General features: G+C 39.7%; 2 protein-coding genes across 5 annotated transcripts in view; one reads left to right on the top strand and one right to left on the bottom strand.

Annotated features, from left to right (window-relative positions):
• Positions 1 to 60: 60 nt before the first annotated feature.
• ppp2r2bb (protein phosphatase 2, regulatory subunit B, beta b) overlaps positions 61 to 15,832 on the bottom strand; it is a 66,045-nt gene continuing 50,273 nt past the window's right edge. For 3 of the 4 annotated variants that reach the window (XM_072661805.1, XM_072661806.1, XM_072661807.1), the window contains exons 2-9: positions 15,022 to 15,119; positions 13,268 to 13,433; positions 11,311 to 11,423; positions 5,963 to 6,140; positions 4,631 to 4,795; positions 4,085 to 4,254; positions 1,626 to 1,717; positions 61 to 1,104 (exon numbers count right to left, since the gene is read on the bottom strand). In XM_072661805.1, the coding sequence (XP_072517906.1) occupies positions 825 to 1,104; positions 1,626 to 1,717; positions 4,085 to 4,254; positions 4,631 to 4,795; positions 5,963 to 6,140; positions 11,311 to 11,423; positions 13,268 to 13,433; positions 15,022 to 15,119 (1,262 nt within the window). In that variant the 3' untranslated portion in view covers positions 61 to 824. The remainder of the gene's footprint in view (positions 1,105 to 1,625; positions 1,718 to 4,084; positions 4,255 to 4,630; positions 4,796 to 5,962; positions 6,141 to 11,310; positions 11,424 to 13,267; positions 13,434 to 15,021; positions 15,120 to 15,832) is intronic. The other variant, XR_011977817.1, reaches the window with a different exon arrangement.
• Positions 2,135 to 3,748, top strand: LOC140539167 (digestive cysteine proteinase 2-like). The gene is made up of 7 exons (XM_072661808.1): positions 2,135 to 2,257; positions 2,347 to 2,472; positions 2,561 to 2,698; positions 2,830 to 3,051; positions 3,175 to 3,343; positions 3,450 to 3,555; positions 3,652 to 3,748. The coding sequence occupies exons 1-7, from the start codon at positions 2,135 to 2,137 to the stop codon at positions 3,746 to 3,748; spliced, it is 981 nt and encodes a 326-aa protein (XP_072517909.1).

Raw genomic sequence — 15,832 nt, 5'->3', positions numbered from 1 at the left:
TTGTAAATGTTCTTATTTTTGTTTTCAAGCACAAAAGAATCTGAGACACTAGAAAAGAAAAATTGTTCCTCTTGATTTTTATTACACTTTTTAGAATTTCCTTAGAAAATTAGAACCAAAAAAAAAAGCATTACATTGCTACATTATCCCCCCCCCCACCCCATCCAGCTTAAACCAATTTCACATTGCACCATCCAAACACCAACCTAGTCAGGTTGTAGAGGTTGAAAAGATGCATGCACCTTCATGTAGTAAAATTGAGAATAAATTAAATAAATAAAAAAATTAGAGGTGAAGACAAGGGAACAGCTGATGGATACCTCAAGGCCACAGCAGTCTGGTAACATCAATGCATTCCATCATCAGCATCCTTCGTCCAACCACCATCAACTGGTTAGAGGACTTGGGCTGTAAATAAACAATTTTTGTTCATATATATTTAAAAAAACAAAAAATAAAGAAAAGAAAATACCCCCACCCACCCTTCTCTACCTTGCAGCAAAATGAGTCTCCAAGCTCCACTCTATTGCTGTGCATACTGAACAAACACTACAGCAAGGGAGACCATTGGAAAAGAAAGAGTAAAAACCAAAAGGAGCAGGCGGCAGCCATCTTTGCATCTTCAGGGTTTGTGGCAACCTGAAATTTGCAGTACATGGGGATTTTAGTGCAGTGGTTACAGTCTGCAGTGCGAGGACCAAAAGTTCAACCAGATGTTGCTTGAAGCCACTGACAGCGAGTCCAATCTTTTCAAATCTGCCAATTCCATGGAGGATTTAGCACCTGTCTCTCTCTGTGATGACGAAGGAGTTTAGAGCTACATGCTAGTTGACTTTGTCCTGGAATATGTAGAGGTTGTTTGTGGCGGCCACAGCGATGATGTTCTCGGAAGGGTGCCAGGCCGTGTGAAGAATCTTCTTACTGAAGTCTAAGCTGTCCACGCTGATCTCATCTTTACGCCGCTTGCCGCCCACACACACCTTCCGTGGCTTGAGAATGGCACGAGGTTTGCTGTTTTCTCGTGAGGCTTCCAGCGTAACATCACGTTTAGTGTTGCGATCGAACATGCGGAAGAAGTTATTGTAGGAGCCTGTCATGAGGACACTGGAATAAAAAGATTTGGAGGGATTCAGTACGAAGTCTGCTCTCAATGCTTAGCTCAGTCAGTGAATGATGCACTTGATTATAACGATACAACACTGAAAATGTGCTCTGTAGGCTTTAACTCTAAGATTAAGAATACTCATGACACTAGTTTGCATGTACCTCTGAATACTGCAAAATACAATAATACTGAATTATTGATTCTAACTGGTATGTGATCTTTCTGTTTCCATGCCTACCACTATTGAGACTGAGTAATGTCTGTGAATGTAATTCCTACTTCAAAATCCATCTCTCAATACTTCCCAACCCTTCTTATGGCTCATGTTTCCCATGATATCTTATGTATACTATAAACATATACAGAGGTTCGCTTTGCTTCGTCTCTTTAAACCATGTAAGCCTTATTCATTTATATGTCTCCTGTCTATTTATTTGTTCAATATGGCATCTCTGTACATTTTCTGCCCTGGTGCATTCTGAGAAAAGTGCTGTATAAACGTTAACAAAGATGACAATACCTGTCTGTTCCATTCCAGACACATTCAAACTTGTCAAAGATACAGTCATTCTCGTAGAGGGAGCACAGCTTACTTCTCAGGTAGTCGTGGACCTGTCAGACACAAAGAAGACCTTTTATTGTATTGTTGTACGTTATTTTGCATGACAATATGGACTATAAAAGTGTGCAGTTGCTTTTGTCTTAAAAACACCCAAGATTTGTAAGTTTAATATTACACAATAGCTAAATACTCCTCTACTAAAACCTAACGTGGTGAGATTCTAAGAAGGGTGTCTTCCCCAGGGTGTCTTGCTTCCTTACCCTGATAGAACCATGCAGGTCACCTGACACCTCCCAATCAGACTGAAAACACCAAACACCTGTCATCAGTAACTAACGGCAGTTGAAAAGGCAATGCATTGGAAGTTGTGTTCATGTTAGGGAGGGCCTTTCTCAATTAATTCAGCCCCTTGGCAGTAGTGCTAAGTCTTAGTACCCTGAGGTTGAGCAACCGGTTTTGATCACGTTATGAAGTCCCTCTTGGTTTTGCTTCTTCACTTTCATTGTCTCAGCTTAGTGCTATGTTCTCTTCAGTGGGCTACTCTGAGAAGATGGCAGGAGTGGAAGCAGCAATTCAATCAGGACTTTGGGGTGTGACTTGTAATTATTTGGGTTTTTTTTTGTGATTCTCTGAAGTTTGTGGTGTGTCACAAATGAGGAAACTCTTATTTTCCTTGCAGCCATCTGCAGATAGTAGGAGAAGAGCCATTTGGACACGAAACTTGCAATTAATTGCAGATCATAACAAGAACTACCTTTTAGGATACAATAAGTTTACAATGGCCATAAATAAATTTGGAGCTACGGTTCGTAGTGGCTTATTCCTCCCTTATGTCTTATTTTGCACTTGTATTTTGGGTTTCTTGCAGCTGTGACATTGTTTCTTCCTCATAGGCTGACTATGAATACTTTGGTATGTTGGGTGCAAGGGTGAGCGATAGTCCCATGACTTCTCAAGAACCTGTACACTTTACTCCTCCAAGCAGCCTGGACTATAGAACACAGGGCTTTGTCACTCCTGTCAAGGATCAGGTAAAGTTGAGCGTCCTGTTAATCATATATAACTTTAAGCTTTAGAAAAGTGGTTTATTTCTTTTTCATTTATTTATTTACTTATTTAAATGCATATCTAACTGACCCTAACATTTTATTTCTTTTCTAAGGGAACTTGTGGTTCAAGTTGGGCCTTCAGTGTCACTGGTGCCATCGAAGCACAAGTGGCTAAAACCACAGGTGTGCTGGTGTCCTTAAGTGAACAGGACCTTTTAGACTGCTCAAAGGTCAATGTAACTTATGGTTGTGACGGTGCCTGGATGAGCAATGCGTATGACTATGTGCAGACGCATGGGTTAAATGGAGACGCTAACTATCCATATGAGGCAAGGGTGAGTTAATAGTTTCTACTGATTTAATGGGGAGGTGTAGTCACTTCAGAAACTAATCAACCTGCAGTTTTCTCTGTATAGAGGAAATGTCCTAATAATGCAGCGTTTCTGACTTCTTCCAAGGATGACCAGCCCTGTATGCATGACCCAGACAAGAATGTAATCATGATTCGTGGCCATAAAACTCTACCACCTGGCGATGAGGACATGCTAAAGACTTCTTTGGCATTCTTTGGCCCGATCACTGTGGCTGTGGATGCCAGTAACTGGAGCTTTATGTTCTACAATATGGGTAATTATGTTACATGAACATCCTGGCTGCACTTTACATTCACCAACAATGCTCATAGACCAACACTTTTTTTTTTTTTTAATTTTTTTTTTTTTTTATTGCTTAGGAATATATGACGAACCCCTGTGTGATGCTGCTCAAGCAAACCATGCTGTGCTGCTTGTGGGTTATGGCTCAGAGAATGGTGTTGACTACTGGATTGTAAAAAACAGGTTGGTATCATGTACCAGTGTCAATGAGTTTTTTTTGTTTTGTTTGTTTGTTTGTTTTTGTTTTTTTATTAATAAAATATTCTTTCTTTTTCTTAGCTGGGGCCTTGGATGGGGAGAGGAAGGGTACATGAGAGTGCTGAGAGGAAATAACTTGTGTGGAATTGCGAGTTATGCCTTGTACCCTGTAATGTAAACATGGCTCTTTAGGCAATCGTTGATTTAATAAATGGAGTTCACTGTTACTTGATTTCTGATGCTGTTCTGAAGAAAATGTTCAACAAATGTACTACGTGTGCACTCAGCAGCCCAACTCCATTTTTGGACACTGAGTCAAACCTGATGTTTAGAAATGCCAAGACTAGTCTTTATGGCCTATAAAATTTGAATGGGTTTTGACTATTTAACAGGCTGTCTCCTGTAAACATGCAGACCTTTTTTATTTATGCAATCAGATCTTGGTTTGTTCCTGCTGCCTGTGATGCTTTTAATTTGAGGACCATAAAGAAAGTGTTATTGTAGTAAACAGTACCTGATAAGTCTCCAGAGGTTTGTTCTCCATGTTAAGGTCCCACACCTTGACGGTGAGGTAGTCGCGGGTCATCAAGTAACGGCCACTGTGGCTGAATTTCACATCTGAGATAGAAGAGATGATCTCAGAGAAGAAGGAGCGGTTACTGGGATCTTCTGGTTCCTCAAAGACTGGAAATAAAAACAAAGCACAGTGTTTACTTAACAATACAAGCATGAAGCATTGTCTGACCTGCTAGTTTTGTTTTATGAAATAGAAGTAACAAGGCTATTTTTAAAAGGGGGAGTATAAAATACAGATAGTTGCATGAAAATGGAAGTAAAAAAGCAGAAAAATAATTACTCCAGTAAAGTATAGATAACCAAAATTTCTACTTAAGTAAGGTAAAGTATTTGTACTGTATTACTTGGCACCTCTTTAGCTCAGTCAATATATTCAGAGCAGATGGGAAAGGTTTATCATTTGAGTCCTTGTCTTTTTAAAGTAATTTGCAAAAATAAAAGCTTGTATAGTCTTCAACGTCTGCCAAATGTTGAAAGAACTTACATTTGGAGTGGTTGTCACAGAGCGCAGCTGCTCGCATGTCACATAGCCGAATTGAGCCCTTGCTACTGCTGTAGACAAACGTGTTGCACTGGTTGGGGTGAAACTCCGCTGCAGTGATCACTTCAGTCAGCTCTTCCATGTTAGCTGGTTTAATATCTACAATGTCTGAAAGGTTAGGGTGAAGGAACCAACATATAACGTACATGTGTGCTAAAGACCTTGTAGTTGATTCAATTCAAGGTCAAAAAATCATTCTGCAGCTGCTGAAATTGATTACTAATAAATACTGAAGTCATGATTTAAAGTCATTAATCCTCTTCATTGTCTAGATTCTTGTAGTTGTGGTCAATTGCTTTTTTCAGGGATTATGCCTTTTTTCTTTTCCAGCCTGAATTTAGAAAAATGCTCTTGAGGCACAACTTACAAATTGTGTACAATGAACCGTGTCTTCCATTACAGTAGTGCAAAATGTTGCCAATTTTGCAGTTAAAGAAGCAGCTGAGGGTGTTCTGGCTTTCAAGTAACACTACATGTGACTGAAATTATTGTTATTTACAGGCATACTCTGGTGATAAGAAGTGACTAAACTGCAAATGTACTGTCCATTTGTTCGATATATGGGATTAGCTGTTCTGGCAGCTGTGGTACCTACAGCACTGCTCCTATGTTGGGTTGGGCGAATCAGCTACAAAATTGTGTTAAATCTCCAGTCTCTGCAACCTGTTTAGATCAAACATTGTTTATCTTAGCATAAAGATAGATATCTTAGCATATTTAGCAGTGACAGGTTATTCAACATGCTGTGACATGGCATCAAAAGATTATTGCCTGTTTCCTACATGATATTGTTAAGGACGCCAGAATAAATCTCAGGGTGGTGTTTTTTGCCACTCAGCATCCAACCCCAACAGCCAGCCATTGAACTGTCCAAGGCAGGTCATCTGTTTTATCTTCAACTCTAGGCTGCCGATCAATAGTGATCAATGGTGTCTGACCTCTGCCGAACTCTGGAAAGGATCCAGATTAGTGGTGGATGCTTAATAAAGGGCCACTCTAAACACCAGCATGGGGTAGCTTCCATAGCTAGGCACTGACTCTAATATGACTACATTGACATTTTCAGGTTGAGACTGGTGACTTTAAGTAGTTTCTGATATAATTCCCTAGATCACTTCCCTGACATGAAAAGAATGCTGTCATGATGTCATGCCTCATAAATACTAATAGAAACTCATTTACTGTTGCACTAAAACAAAGAAAATGAAGTGTAATTAAGCCCAACCCTTAATATGCTTTATTTGTAGTTTTTAAAAAACCCAGGCAGAAGGATACTGAAGCTTCTGTTGGTAATCTCAAGGTTCCACAGATTGATCCTCAGGTCGTCTGTGGACATGTATGTCTCATAGTCACTGTTGACTGAGATGGAGTTGATGTGATAGGTGTGTGCATTGGAGAACACTCTACGAGGTGTAGCCTCCACCATCAGGTCCATGGGCCTCAACACCGGTACCTTACAGAGTTAAGAGATGAGGAATAAGAAGGGGGAAGAAAGAACATAAATAGCCATTATTTTTTATTAATTGCAGATAAACAGAGAAGTTCATGTTTATCTGTTCCAGAGAGTCCTACTCAATTTGCAATACTTCTCCACATGGACTAGACAATGTATAAGTGGTGTCCACCAAACATTTGGACATGGTAATTATGCCTGGCATTGATTAATAATAAAACATGGTAATAAAAAAATTCCATTATGCTTTACTAACAGTCAATGCGCTATGGGCATACACTATATGGATAAAAGTATTGGGATACCTGCTCATTCACTGTCAAAATAAACAGCATTAACAAAAGGGGGTTATTTTGCATTTTTTGGACTAAATGGAGTTAGGTAATAACTGAAAGTTTGGGAAAAGGACCATGCCCAAACTCCTCCCCTCCATTTCTACACACTATAAAACCGCTCCTCTCCCTTCTCGTTCTCGTGATGAAAACTTGCACCCCATGCTCCTCCTCATCATCCAATCATACTCAACCTCTACCTGGCAAGGGGGTGGGGGGTGTCTGGCTTCGGGTCCCATCAGCCCGAAGCCCCCAGAACTCCAGCCCAAATTGCTCGAGTTCTCCTCCTTGCCGCAGCTAGCGTGGTCCGCATTCGCAAACTGTCTCTAAAAACACGGAGCACCATCATTCCAGAGACCAGTCCTACTGCTCCACAGCTTAATGCTGGGGGGCTTTATATCACCCCTAGCCTAGGCCTGTCATTTGGCAAGGTGCCAATAAGTTCATGTTTATCTGCTCCAGAGAGTCCTATTCGATTTGCAATACTTCTCTATGGACTAGATGATGTATAAGAGGTGTCCACCAAACATTTGGACATGTAGTGTATCTCGTAGCTTGGCCTGGCATTGATTAATAATAAAACATGATAAAAAGAAAATACAGTGAGAGTTTTTTTCTTGACGCAGTCTTTGTCACAGTTACTCTCTCTACTCCTCCAAAGTGCAAATGACAGACTGTCAAAGACTCCAGACCGGAGTACTATGTGGTCTGACCATGCATCACTGCCTAATGAGAGCTCCTACACTGGAGGACAGTAATAGGAATCATAGTTCTTTTGTGGGAAAGCCAGCCCTTTAATGATGACTAATCTGAGGCTAGCAGCTCGTACATGTGCCACGCTGCAGGAGTGCCGTGCTGCAGCCAGGCATCCCCATAGCAGGGTTGGGCTGTGTCTGTACACCCCTCCACCCATCACTCTATGGGGAAAGTCCCTCTTTAATGATTGCCCTGGCACTGTGAATACGTCGCACCCTTTGAAGTGTCTGGGGGTGGAACGTTGCTGTGAGATGGGAGTCGGGTGGAGGGATGCTGCTGAGACAGGTCATTATCACTGCACACATGGGGACCTTTTTAGGGGGGTTGGGTGGAGAGAACTGAGAATCTCTCCAGTTTATGTGAAATTAATATGCCATGTGTTTATCATGCTTTGTGAAATATGTTCTACTTAAAAGACAGAAAATATGTAATCATGCCCCCCAAGGTTAGGCCTTAATGAGCTGATAATGGAAATAAAATGTAACGTGATCAATCAAAACAGAAGCTGCATCAAGTAAACAAGATATACAACATATCATACATCACAGTAATATGTTATTCTCAACGGGAATTTGTTGATTATTACACATTATAATGTGTTAATAATCTAGTAATGTGTTTCCAAGCCTGGCTTCAGCACACAAATTGAGGTGATGACCAATCTAGCATTTTAGCTTTTGGCGCCCACAGATCCCACCGTAATCTATAGTTTTTCAGCAAACAGCCCACATTTGTCTACAGTTCTACTGATAGTGAATATCCTAGTAAACTTTTGCTTTGTGCAGTGGTGTCCAGCACTCAGGACACAGGACCAGATGTAGCATGTAGTCCCTCACAAAGAATCCCCTGTGATATGTGATAAATGCTCTTGTTCCTAAAACACACACACACTTCACATTTGGGGTTTTCTGCACCTCCAGCTATAATGCATGTACTCTCCAGTAAGCTGCAGCGTTAGTTAAAGGATAGGTGATGGACGAGAGGACCTCTGCCCTAAACACTCTACAGCCGTTGTCTGTAGAAATGATGTTGGCTGTAGAAATGATGTTGGCTGTAATATACTGACATTAAGAGAGAGGAATGAGAGGAAGAGAGAAAAGGGCTGTGGCTGTTAGGGGCAACAATGGCAAAGGTGCAACGTTGTGTTCTACTGTGGTGTACTGGCACTAAACACAAAACACTTTATTTAAACAGCATGTGGCAAATAAATTCACCAGTTAGGTATTGAATCAGAGTTATAAATAGAGAGAGAAGCCTTAAATGTTTTCTTTCCTGTGGTTAACCACATTTCCTGTCATTAACACTCACAGACACTACCAGCATTTCAACATTTGGCAAGATACTCATTTCTGAGAGCTACTAAACACCGTTTTGCCAAATGCAAAATACTTGTGCACTCCCTCTTTTAGGACAATGTTTTCCCTACTTACTCAGCCTCAAATAAAACCTCTTCTGTAATATGTATCAGAATATCCTTGATTTGACAGATTTGGTCAGAAAATCCAGAGTTCATCCTTTAAGCCATAGCAAAAAATGTATAATCCATGCAGCAGCATCCTTCCTTGATTTAGAGTTTACAATGTTCAGTGAGTTCAAAGACTTGTTTATCAGTGTTTAAAATCTTGGCAGTGCTATGTTTTTGTTGGCCCTTAAAATCCTTGCTTTGTGCATAATTGCATAGAATCACAAAAGCTTTAAAAGAGTCATCTGTTTCAAATGTCAAGCAAAATGAAAAAAATCTGTGTTTAGCAGTGGACATCACTAAACGTAAGTTCAGACAACCTTTAATATATGTCTGTAGGAAAGGTGGAGTTATTGGCTGCTATTGCTTTGTGTTAGAAGGCTGAAACAGATGACAATAAGTAGAACTGAAAGAGGACTGAGGAATGGGGAGGAGGATATGGGGTGATAAAATCTCATCACAGGACATAGAAATTCAGATTTGCTCCTTCCAAGCTACGTATACACCTCCCAAACTACTTGCATTTGTCCTTAGGGGTGCATGGTCAATTTGTGCCCCAAATAAAAAATCTATTTGTATTTTGTCAGAACTGTGTTCAAGGTAATGAAATTGAAATGGCCCTTTAAACAGCACATATCTTATATTTATATAATTTCAGCTAATAGAGAGTACTGGGTATGTGTTTAATGTTTTCATTTAGCCCACAAAGTATAGGCTTTGGGTTAAAAGAAAGAATAAAAAATCATTAAAAATCTGTGCATCCCCTAGTAATAAATATATTTTTAAGATATATGTGAACATCATCAGTACTTTACCTAACACTGACCAACATGTTTTTTTAGAATTCAAGTACTGTGGGTTATATTGCCCACACCTTTAACTATGTCAAAAATGACCAAACAAGCCTCACTACTCCGCATAACTCATTCTTCACCCCATTACCCACAAACTAGATTTGTCACTGTCTTTTACTATGGATCTCTTCAAGAGAACAGGCTACGATGTGGTCATGGACCCGTCAGGTTCACAGTGACAGTGAGACAGACGAGAAGCAGAACAGTGGTGTATTGTTTCCCTCACCGTCTGCCAGATTTTCTCAGAGCGGCAGCCGCTGAAGTACAGGCTGCCCACGGCGGCTCGTTCAGTTGTGATTATGTCTCAGAATTGTGACGCTCACCAAAATGAAATTCCAATCGATTCCCAAAGCTGGGCGTTACGTAAAGGTCAATCAGAGCGCAGCGTGCAAAATGAGGCAGAGGAGAGATTGGCACGATTGTTACGAGCCTCCAGAGGTCGAAATATTGATACGTTTTCTGAGCCGTGCTCTTCTAGCGTAGATCAATATGTTATTCACTAAGAGAAATCTAACCAATTTTAGAACTGAGGGATCAGCCACAAAAGTGAAGATTAGAGAAAAGTAGGAGATGGGACAGTTAAAAAAAGGCACAGGGTTAATGGCTGAAATACACTATATGGACAAAAGTATTGGGACACCTGCTCATTCATTGTTTCTTTTGAAATCAAAGGTATTTAAAAAGAGTTTATCCTGCTTTTGTTGGGGTAACTGCCTGTACTGTCCAGGGAAGGCATTCTACTAGATTTTGGAGGAGCACTGCTGTAAGGATTTGATTGCATGCAGCAACAAGAGCATTTGTTCCAACTCATCCCAAAAGCGCTAGAACGAACACCATCTTTCCAGAGAACACAGTTCCACTGCTCCACAGCTCTATGCTGGGGGGGCTTTATATGCCTCTTATACATATTTGACATTAATCATGTTGCCAATATGTTCATGTGTATCTGTGAGTGTCCTACTCAATTGACAATACTTCTCTAGAGGGATTAGACAAGCTTTGTGTGTGCTTTTGCACACCTGTGTCAGTAATAGGTGCAACACAATACAGCTAAATGCATTCATTAGAATGTGTGTCTACAAACTTTTGGACATATAGTATATCTCTTTAACATGTTTTGTATTTTAATCTTTAGTCACATTTACGTATAATCAATAAAATCAATGTTAGGCAGGTATTAATTAGCCTTAACCCAGCATTACCAGTAACTGCCAACCACATTAACATATGACATTTATCAGCTGCCCTCAGAAGAAACATCAGGTCACTTCTGGACATATTCCATATTCCCAGTGTGGATCTATGTATTTAATAGCAAAGGGGGGTTAGGTTTTGGCATTCAAACCCGATCCTGCTTTGACCCACCTCCTCTGGGTCCTCACTGACAGATGGACTGGCTCTGCCCTAGTCTTCAATGAACCCGAAACATCAGTGAGGGTCTTCAGCTTTTTGCCTAAAGCCCCTCTGAAACACGACCAGCTCCTCTCACCCCAACAACCTCAAACCCTCAGCCCTAGCAGCTGCGCTTGGCAAGCTATGAAACCACTCTGTTTTCGTAATCCTCCCTATCACTCTGGGAGGGTCCAAGAACCAGCCTTGCCATTTTGTGAACGTGGACTTTGCTTGCCAAGAAACAACAGAGATCAACCCTAATCTTTCACAAATTACAGCCAAAGAATTAAGCCTTGACGATCAGCCACTCTGTATGCTTGGCAGTGTGCTGCCAGCACATAGGAAAATATCCTATGATGATCATGATAGCTTACCCTCAGAGCCGTGATTGTGGTGGGGTCTCGAATTCTGCCATCCTCATCCTTTAGGTTGTAACCTTCTGGCCGCTTGTCTCTCTCGCTGATTTTCCACAGCTTCACGGTTTTATCTGCAAAATGTAGGATTTTTAAAAATTTTTGCTATTCGAATATTTTCATTTTTACATGAACAGGATATGAATATTCTGTATTTCCTAAAAAAAAAGATGTGTGCATCTAGCGTAGGACAGAACTGTTCAGCTGACCTAGTTGCTTATCTTTATGTAACACACTCCCAGTTAATACACATAATGATAACTTAAAGCTATCATTTGAATTTCACATTATACATGTCATCTCTTTATACTAAATATTTCTATATGGTCTATAGCTTCACTTATGTCGCTGTTTTACTCCATATGAAACGCAATAGGAGTTGCTTGTGGGGTTCTAAATGGATTTAATTACAAACTACACATGCCTTATTCAAGTACCCAAATACACAAACTATAATACTAATCTTTAAAAATGTTCATATTTTGAAAAAGTTCTTGTTCATGACAATTCAAAAAGATAAATGGTCATACATTTTTTTAATTACATGTACAGTGACATATTTCAAGTCACAAATGTTTTTGTGTGTAGTTTTTACAATTCTGACAATTCTAACAATTGTCTCTGAAGATTCAACCCCTTTTCTGAAGAAGTCTGTGCATGGTGGCTCCTGATGCACTGACATCAGCCTTTTCTTGATAATCTTTTCTAGGCTGTTATCCCTTCTGCTTGTGCACCTTTTTCTGCCATATTTTCCCCTTCCAGACAACTTTTTATGAATATGCTTTGTTACAGTTCTCTGCAAACAGCCAGCCTTTTCAGCAATTACCTATTTTTTACTTTATTTTCATGAGGCATACGCCATACTGATCAAAAGTAAAATAAAAAAGACTTGAAATATATCACTTGACATGTAATGGACAAACAAAATATAAATATACTGTTTGTCTTTTTGGATTTAATTATTAAAAAACACTGTCCACAATAGTCTAATTTTTGGAATAATTTGTATACATTCAAAAACCTCACCAATACGTTGCAAATTGTACAGAGAATTATAGGAAGGACAGTGCATGTCCATAGCCTCAAGTGGAAGGGTCAAACGGACACATGTAAGAAACCAACCAATTGGGCTGACAGAACAGTGAACAATCTGCTGATTCATTGAAGGTGGGCTAGCAAAAAGAGTGAACAAAGCTGGCATGACAGGAATAGATAGAAGATACAGCAACTAAGATCAATATCTCTCAATTAACCTGATTAAACCCTCCTGTTGCATGCTTGCCTTACTACAGTGATATGGCAAAATATAGGACACCACTCTCCAGCTGGCCTTCTGGCACCTTTTCCAAGACTAATTAATCGTCAAAGAAAGTGAACGCCGACTGCAGCTTAGCAGAGGTCAGCAAACTGATGAATATTAGAGTTGGTAGCACAAGGATAGCAACATTTAATTCCCTGGTGCCACTTCACTTCTGCACTGAATGACTCAGCATTTTTCTTAGGCTCAGCTCAGCAACAGCTGCTCAAATAGGCTATGTGATGGATGCTGGGTGGTTGCAGCCGCAATAGTGTGCAATTTTTAGGACTTGGCACACCGTTGGGACTTAGGAGTTCAATTGTTATTTCTCACCTCCCCTTTTAACTATAAACTGAACAATCTCTGTTTCTTAATTGAATCCAGAGGTATTATGCGCGGCGCAATGCTGCATTTTTGCTGCTCCAGCACATCTTACTCAAAAAGGGGTTAATTAGCTGCTGAGTCGAATTACACATGTTATAAAAAGCCAAACAAATATGTGCACATCATTAAGGTCATTATCTACATCTAATAGTACAGATTCTGTTGGAATTTTATAATGGGAAGGTTTGATCAAAGGTAAATCCAGAATGAACTGATAATAAAACTGATTTGGCTTGCCATTGGTGGAGAGGAGGAAGTAGGCGGCATTCTGTTGAGGCAGCCAGCGTATCTTGTTGATCTTCTCCTCAATTTCCAGGCTTTTCAGGTAGTCGAATTCAGGCTCATGGCTCTGAAATGTGCTGTAAACATTGTACTCCCCCCGCCGGTGTGGCTGGTTCTTACTCTGTAAACAGAACAAGGATTTTTTAAGCACACTAATAAAATCGAAATATACAGCTGGCATAGAACGTCTGCTGTTAATACAATAATGTCTCATTCAGTTCATAATGTCTAAGCAAAACAATGACAAGCAGTTATAAGATGTCACTTTTTAAATACTAAAATACTATAACTGTACCTGAGTTTCTCTACGCTTTTAGGCTATAGGCAGACTGACTAATGGAAATATGGTTCATCATCTTTTTGTGGACCTCTGGCACTTATACTGCAAATGGCACATCATTGTTTCAGACATGAGAAAAGGGGCATGATCTTAAGCCAAAAAAGTGGTCCACAATGGTGCAATATCTCAAAGCCGATCAAACTGTGGAAACCCTATGGGTCAGCTTTCTTCTAAGGAAGCATCTGGATTAACTGGCAGAACCTAGGTGAGCTGAAACAAGGCAGACAGCTTAATGAGAACAGACTTAACCTTGTTGGAGAATGGGGGTTAGAAAAAGAGTGTGTGTGGTGGGGTAAGCTGGAGATGCCTCTCTGCTGTGAGAGATTAGCAGATATTATGAAAGAGCTTTAAAGACTAAAAAATAAATAGCAGAATAGGAACAAAATATTTTACTGCACTAAACCTTGAGGCAGGGTTTAGCTTTGAGGACAACACCAGACACAAAATTTTAGACTTTACATTTATAAATATTGTATTAAAGTTTATAAAATAAGAGTTTTTTATATTATTTTCTTTTTTATTCAGTAGTTCACAAGCCTTCTGTCAGCCATTCATCATTCTATTTCTGCATCTACCCACTGATTTCGATTTTTGACATTTTTGTAACTCCTTAAATTCCCAAGATAAAATCTTTAGGATTGGTTTAAATATTCAGCTGCTGACCAAAAGCATATAACTGCATTTCATACCCATCAGAAGAGAAAGCCCAAACCCAGAGTATGTCAGTCAGACACAGATGTCATAAAGGCAAGGTTAGTATAGTTTAGTGTGAAGACATAAACATCAAAATGAACATACTTCAACTAAAGAAGCAGACACCAGCTTTTTAATGCTAAATGTCAAAACCTAAGTCAGCCATTTTTTTATTTTATTACAAAATGCTAAGATAGACAAGAGTGGATTGCATTAGTTCATCTGAATGCGTTCCACTAGGTGTAAATCTGAAAATGAATAGAAAACCTCTAAGCTAAGTGCCCTGTTAACATGCTATTATTATTTAGATGGAAGAATTTTGAAATATTTATGTGTAGTAATGGACATTCTGAGAAATGGTAGTAAAGTTTATATGACTGATATTGTTATTAATGCAAAATGTTTTGTTTCAGGCTACATAAAAAAGGAATCAAGCAAATGCATTCTAATATAGCTGAGTATACACATTCTTATACACTTTAACACTTACTGCTTTTTCATAATTCTTGTTATGAAAGAACATGAAGAACAAAGAGCTAAAGAAAATAGTATATAGTATATATTATATATATAATAGTAAATACTATATGTCTAGCAAGAATGAATAGTATCATGGTGACAATGACTTTAAAGGGCGTCAGCTTGGATTGTGTATGGGATGTCTATAAACACTTACCTCCTGCTCTCTCTGGAACACCACCACTCGACCTCCTTTGTCCCCTGTGGCCAGGAGCTCTCCGGTGGAGTTGAACTCGACCGTAGATATGATGTCAGCTGGGGGAAGAGCATAAAAGATGATCCATTAGTGCTGGGAATATAGCTTCAGCCCAGTCTGCAGTCACAAAACTGCAAAAGACAACAAGGGGGAATATCTCTCAGCCTGTCAGGCGTGTAGCCCAGTATAGTCTGAGCTGCCTGCATTTTAAACAGTTGTTAGCTGCATATAGTGACAGCATGTCTGAGGAGGAACTTATGCCACCTGATTATCCAGCCTCAGTCTACGACTTCAACGGGGTCGCCAATGGCAGCCCTCTCATGTTATACATGATGAAAGGTCCCTCCTAGACAATGTTGAGACTGACCTGTTCTATACTCAACCCCCTCCCTAAAACTCTTCTCTGCTGCTTCACTGTTTGCCACCACTTTATTGATATGCAAATCCTTTCTTCAAATATCACCTGCTAACATAATTCCAAGACGATGCTAAGGCAAATGGCATGTGGATAGGCACAAGGCAGACATGTACTACAGAAAGCGCAGGCCAAACCTAGATGGTACTTTTGGGGTATTTTATTTAATAAAAAGTATTTATTGTATATCAAAGTGGTTTTCTATCCCTGTTTATTTTGGTGCACACTAGAAAATGTAGAGAAGTAGAAAGAAAGAACCGACAAACAAAAGTCTCTAATGGCCTTAAGCACAAGTGGTCTGTTATGCAGCTGTGCGTGTAAAGTGCTTTGTATTCAGGACAACTGCATCTACTGTAC

The sequence above is a fragment of the Salminus brasiliensis genome, chromosome 18 (assembly GCF_030463535.1).
Source record: "Salminus brasiliensis chromosome 18, fSalBra1.hap2, whole genome shotgun sequence".
Taxonomy (NCBI): Eukaryota; Metazoa; Chordata; class Actinopteri; order Characiformes; family Bryconidae; genus Salminus; species Salminus brasiliensis.
This window is presented reverse-complemented; position numbering and strand designations above follow the sequence as displayed.

What these genes read in the sequence shown, in the direction of transcription:
- LOC140539167 (XM_072661808.1), top strand. Translation starts at nt 2,135, where the DNA reads ATGAAGTCCCTCTTGGTTTTGCTTCTTCACTTTCATTGTCTCAGCTTA. An exon ending in TCACTCCTGTCAAGGATCAG is followed by an intron (nt 2,699 to 2,829) that starts GTAAAGTTGAGC and finishes TTCTTTTCTAAG; the next exon opens with GGAACTTGTGGTTCAAGTTG. An exon ending in ACTATCCATATGAGGCAAGG is followed by an intron (nt 3,052 to 3,174) that starts GTGAGTTAATAG and finishes ACTTCTTCCAAG; the next exon opens with GATGACCAGCCCTGTATGCA.